Source organism: Myotis davidii, unplaced genomic scaffold (assembly GCF_000327345.1).
Source record: "Myotis davidii unplaced genomic scaffold, ASM32734v1 scaffold404, whole genome shotgun sequence".
In the NCBI taxonomy this organism is placed as follows: Eukaryota; Metazoa; Chordata; class Mammalia; order Chiroptera; family Vespertilionidae; genus Myotis; species Myotis davidii.
The window spans coordinates 1,360,585-1,366,267 of record NW_006295824.1 but is presented as its reverse complement, the minus strand read 5'-3'; the positions used below and the strand labels follow the sequence as shown (position 1 = coordinate 1,366,267).

The window sequence follows — 5,683 nt, the reverse complement described above, 5'->3', positions numbered from 1 at the left end:
TGTTATAAATATGGATGTAACAAGACAATAAACGGCAGAACTTCTCTGGAGATCCAGACCAGAACTTGGCTGGAGATCCTGGCAAGGCTGCTGATCAACTGAATGCTGTCTCCGTGTCATTCCTTCTTCGCCGACTCCGTCCACACCTTTGGGGACCCCTGGACCTGCTGGGGTTGGACCCCGGCAGAAATATACATTTCCAAGATGGAAACTGTGTTGGCTTTTCACCTACCTTATCCATAGTCAGAGAAAAGTCTCACTGCCTGGTCCAGCTGCCATAACGTTCGCCCCTTAGATCCCTGCAGGCAGCTACCAAAAGTGCCTCACAGCCATCTGGGAGAGTTACTTTCCAAATTCAGTTCTGGTCTGGACATCTAGGGCCAGTGTCTGTGACCACTGTAGTTAGGTAACTCTAGTTGCTTCTCATTCACATGAATTATCTGAGTCTGAAATTATACTTAATATTTACTATCTTTTAATTTTTTTTCTTCTGTGGTATTTTATCAAAATCTATAGGCCAATGCCCTTCCTTGGAATGAGCCCATTCTAATGTTGAGTTAAAGACCCTAAATTATTTCAAAGATGACTACTATGTTCTAAGCTATTCCAAGACTGACAATAAATACAGTAATAACCTGGCATTACACACACCCACATATCCACTATGAACTGCAATATTTAACATGAAACTCTTTTACTCTAATGTTAGGGCATATTAAAAACTAAACAGGTGCCTGCTATTGGTTCTTTGTTCCTTTTTTTAGATCAGAGGCTTTGAATCTGCTTACTGCATTGATAGCATGGGAAGGACAAACGGAGGCTTTGTTGAACTAGGACCCTGCCACAGGATGGGAGGGAACCAGGTAAATTACCTCCTTTCATATTTAAATCGGTTCTATAGTGAGAGCTGCCAGGCTTGTTGATCTTGGGAATTCCTTTGGTTTTCAGTTTGGTAATTTTCTTTGGTAAAGTAAACCATTCTGTAAAAAAAGAAAAAACGGACTGAGCTAAAACTTTTAGTTAAATGAGAGTATAATAGCAGCACTGCTTTTCACATAAGCAGTCATAATCTAGAATTTAATATATGCAAATTGACCAACTGGTTGCTGTGACATGCACTGACTACCAGGGGGCAGATGGTCAATGCAGGAGCTGCCCCTGTGGTCAGTGCACTCCCACAGGGGGAGCTCTGCTCAGCCAGAAGCCGAGCTCACACTGGCGAGCGCAGCAGCATCCCCTCCATGGCAGCACCTTAAGGATGTCCAACTGATGAAGAGGCACCAGGCCTCTAGTTAGAATATATTATTGTGTGAGTCCATAACTATGCAAGCCTAGCTCCCCAACAATTGTATTTGCAAATATTATCCAGAATTCCACATTTCTTCCCAATAAGCTGGAATGTTACTGCCAGTAATGTATATTCCCCTAATATATTTTCCTACTTCCTTATGTGTTTTTCTTGCCTCTAAGTTAGATTGTAAGCCATCAGATCTGTTTTCACTTGTATTTTCTCACATTGTCGGTACTTGATAAATACGTGTTAATGACCCCTTCTGTATCGAAAAGGCTACAGAACATAATCCTTCCAGTGTTAGTTTGCTAACATCAATGAATACAATTCCAGTCTTTGGATTTATAGTTTTGAACATACAAAAATATTATAGAAAAATAAGATAGCCATTGAGTTAGTTTTTGTGTATCAGCAGAGAAGGTGCCTGTTATTTTTTTCTTTTCTTTTTTTAATAGCTTTTCCGAATCAACGAAGCTAATCAACTCATGCAGTATGACCAGTGTTTGACAAAGGGGCCTGATGGATCAAAAATCATGATTACACACTGTAACCTAAATGAATATAAGGAATGGCAGTACTTCAAGGTATTCTACATTTCAACTTCCAAAATAATAATATGCAATTTCATTTTAATAACACCTACCTTGTGGAATTTAGATGTATAAATCTTAAAACCTGCATTCAAATTGACTTGCATTTCCCTCTCATTCAGTCATTTGTTTTCCTGAGCACTGATGACTCCATTGTTCCATAATGAATCATCCCTTTTATTCTCTGGTGCAATGTTGTCATGTAACAAGGTCGCAAGATGTCCGCAAAGGCCCACTAATCTCAGTAACCCAGGAAAATCAGTATTCTGTGAGGGCAAATACCTGTAACAAAAAAAATATTGTGTTTATATTTCATGTTGTCCAGCAGGTGGCGTTGGAGACAGACAAATAACACTTGGAAATCTAGGCCTTCACTACTTCCTTATCATTGTTTTATAGATACAATCGTTAGATAAATGTTGCCTGTTCCTTGCTTTAAAGGTCATATTTAGTTGACACTGTGGGAAGGAACAGTTTTTCTATTTTAGCTGTGAATATTCAAGAGTTCTGTGCCAAGTTGAGGATTCCATCATATTGATGGATGGATGTATAATTTTCAAAGTATGCATTTGGCTAAAATAAATTGTGAAACATAAAGTTTGGAAAGCTACCCCAAACTGAAATAACCTGGCAACCTCAACTTTATTTACTCATTTAATATATGTTATCATACCGTGTCTGTCATGCAAGCACTTGTTTACTATGTAGGTATGTTACTATGACCCAGCTTAATATTCCCAGTCATCAGCATTCATAGATAATTACTATAAAGTGGTGAGTGTGTCAATTGCTGGTTTTTTTATAACAAGTTAGGAATGAGAAGATCAGCATAAATCTTGAAAAACAAAGCATTTATTTCCACAAAGAAATTAATAATAGCAGTAAGTGATAGGGGTCAGGGAGAACAATATTAGTAAAGTAGTAAAAGAAGGCTAAGAGACCAGAAACTACCATTGAGAAGTAATAGATTAAAAAATGGAATGTGCATATTTTATATACTTTAAAGGGCACAGCACTAAATATACAATTGTGCATCAGACATTACTAAACATACAGGGGTGGGCAAAAGTAGGCTTACAGTTGTGAGTACATGAAAGTTTATTTTTGTATTTATTAATTATTATTTCTATTATTGTTTTTATTATTTCATATCCTTATAATTTGTCTTTTAGTTAACGATGGCTGATAATTTAACTAATGACCAATGAAAGTGGGCACTTAAATCTACTTTTGCCCACCTCTGAATACTAGGGCTAGTGACTTCAAAAAATAAGCACATCATACTACAATAGCAGAGAAGGGGGTGGAAGGTAGAAATTAAAATAAGCACAATGCCATAAGACATCAGAAGAGAGATTAATAAGAATTATTTCTGATGAGTTTCATAGAGGAAGTATCATTGCACCGGTATCACTGAAGTATAAAGCGATTTCTCATGGAGAGTAAGAAAGAAAAATGGGTGAGCAAAGGCTTGGCATGAAAGTGTATAGAGAAAAATTCGAGGAATCACGTTTAGAATTTCCCTCCATATGACAGAACACTGAACTTCACTTTGTAAGTTTAGGAGAGCAGTTGGCATTATTTGAGAAATGCAGTGATAGGAAACAGTTGATACTTTTAGGAAAATAATTCTGGAAACATTGTGAAATATGAACTGTAAAGCTTCATCAGAAGTTCTCAAATGCTCCGGTCTCTGGATTCCATTTACACTCTTAAAAATTATTGGGACTCTTCTCACACAGATTATGTTTATGTAGATTATAGCTAACAAAATATCCAAAATTGGAGATTAATCCAATAAATGTTACAGGTATTTATGTATTAATTTATAGTTTATATAAAACTAATACTAGCCCTATTGCATATTAATATAAATACTTTTAATGAATAACTTTTTCAAAAAAAGTGAGGAAGGCATTGTTTTATAGTTTAGCAAATCCCTTTAATATCTGGTTTAATAGAAGGCAGCTGAATTCTCATACTACTTCTACATTCCATTTGAAATTATATATTGTTTTAGTTGCAGTAGATGAGGGAAATCCAGCCTCACATAAACATTCAGTTGGAAAAGAGGAATAATTTAATAGCATTTTCAGATAATTTGGTTATTCTTTGATGCTACTACACAAGTCTGTAAGTGATAGTTTCTTAAGTTATTTGTCATGTAGAATCTGAAACCATATAAGTGAACACTTTCCTATGTTACATTAAAATCCATTGGTCTTTGAATGGATTTTTTACCCATGTGAGCTTTTGTAACATCATGCATTGCTCATTTGGAAAATCATGGTTTACTAAGTTACGATCTTGCAAATGGTGACACATTTCATTGTGCAATGTCAAAAATATACATATTAGGAAGTTATCATGTTCACGGTGGTGGTTGCCAGTTTTCAAAAATTCTTAATATTTCCTTGAAAACTCAACTTGTATCAATGGCACCAAATACTGTCAGATTTGTGGATTTGTTTTTTGTGATTGTTGTTTTTCTTCTTGAAGGGAGAGGCTCACTTCCTTTTCATGAAAATGTCTACAAAGTTTAAATAATTGTAGTTTATCTGTGAGTTGACCTTTCTAGTCAAAATGACAAATCATGAAAAAAGCAGCTAGTTGAACTCTCAAGTCAGACAGTTGTATGTGTACTTTCCCTCAAGATAACCACGGTAATCACTATACAGAAGTGTCTTATGCATATTTCCCATTTCATCTTATAGAATCTTTTTAAAAGTATACTCAAGGGTTATGATTTAGTAAAACTAATAAGTTTTACTGCTTCATCAAGGACATTCTTAAGTGAAACTGGCATTTCCTTTTTTAACTGTTAGAATGGACTGTTGGCACAGTTTTGTGACACTGCTTAATTTATGCTGAGGCACAGCACTTTTATCCACCATTGCTTTTGCACTGTCAGTATAAATGTCAATACGAGGAAAAAGGCAAATGGGGCCTTTGTATTATTATCAAAATAGTTTTGACCTTACAGATACAATCTTAGATAGCCTGAGGACCACCCTCTAAGAAGCCCTGAACTATGTGAAGAAACCTACAACAGATGATGAGGGCTAAACTAAGGCATTGCAGTGGGGATGGGACAGAGTATATACCAGAGATATTGCAAATATCACACCTTGTGACTGCTCAACAGGAAGGGAGGGAGAGAAAGGAAGTGAGGAAGGGAAGGAAGGTACAACATGAATGCCTCTATCGTGAGGACTGGAAAGCTGATATTGTCAGTAGTCAGAATAGGAACTAGAAAAATAGATTTGGAGGGAAAGATAATGAATTTAGGTTTGTATGCACCGAACTTGAGGTACCAGCAGTACATTATAACATAAGTCTTTATATAAACAATAAAAGCACAAGACTGACGATCAAGAAAAGTCCGAAGTCTGATGTATAGTTGGTTGGTTGAAGCCTGTCCATCTTGCTTGAATTATCATTTTTTTTCCAAAAAAAATTTTTTTTAAGTACAGTTGACATTCAATATTATATTAGTTTCAGGTGTACAGCATAGTGGTTAATTCCCCCAATAAGTCTAGTACCCAGCTGACACCATACATAGTTATTACAGTATTATATTCCCTATGCAGTATTTTGTAATAGAACAGAATAGAGAGCCCAGAAATATATCTATGCCTATTTGGTTAATCTATGACAAAGAAGACAAGAATATATAATGGGGTAAAGACAGTCTCTTCAATAAACGGTGATGGGAAAACAGCACAGGTACATGCAAAAACTGAAACTAGATCACTTCCTTACACCATATGTAAGAATAAACTCAAAGTAGATTAAAAACTTA

General features: G+C 35.9%; 1 protein-coding gene across 1 annotated transcript in view; it reads left to right on the top strand.

Annotated features, from left to right (window-relative positions):
- GALNT7 (polypeptide N-acetylgalactosaminyltransferase 7) overlaps window positions 1–2,545 on the top strand; it is a 104,612-nt gene extending 102,067 nt beyond the window's left edge. Inside the window, exons 10-11 of the mRNA XM_015568459.1 lie at window positions 765–863; window positions 1,747–2,545. Coding sequence (XP_015423945.1) covers window positions 765–863; window positions 1,747–1,956 — 309 coding nt within the window. The 3' untranslated portion in view covers window positions 1,957–2,545. The remainder of the gene's footprint in view (window positions 1–764; window positions 864–1,746) is intronic.
- The last annotated feature ends 3,138 nt before the right edge of the window (window positions 2,546–5,683 follow it).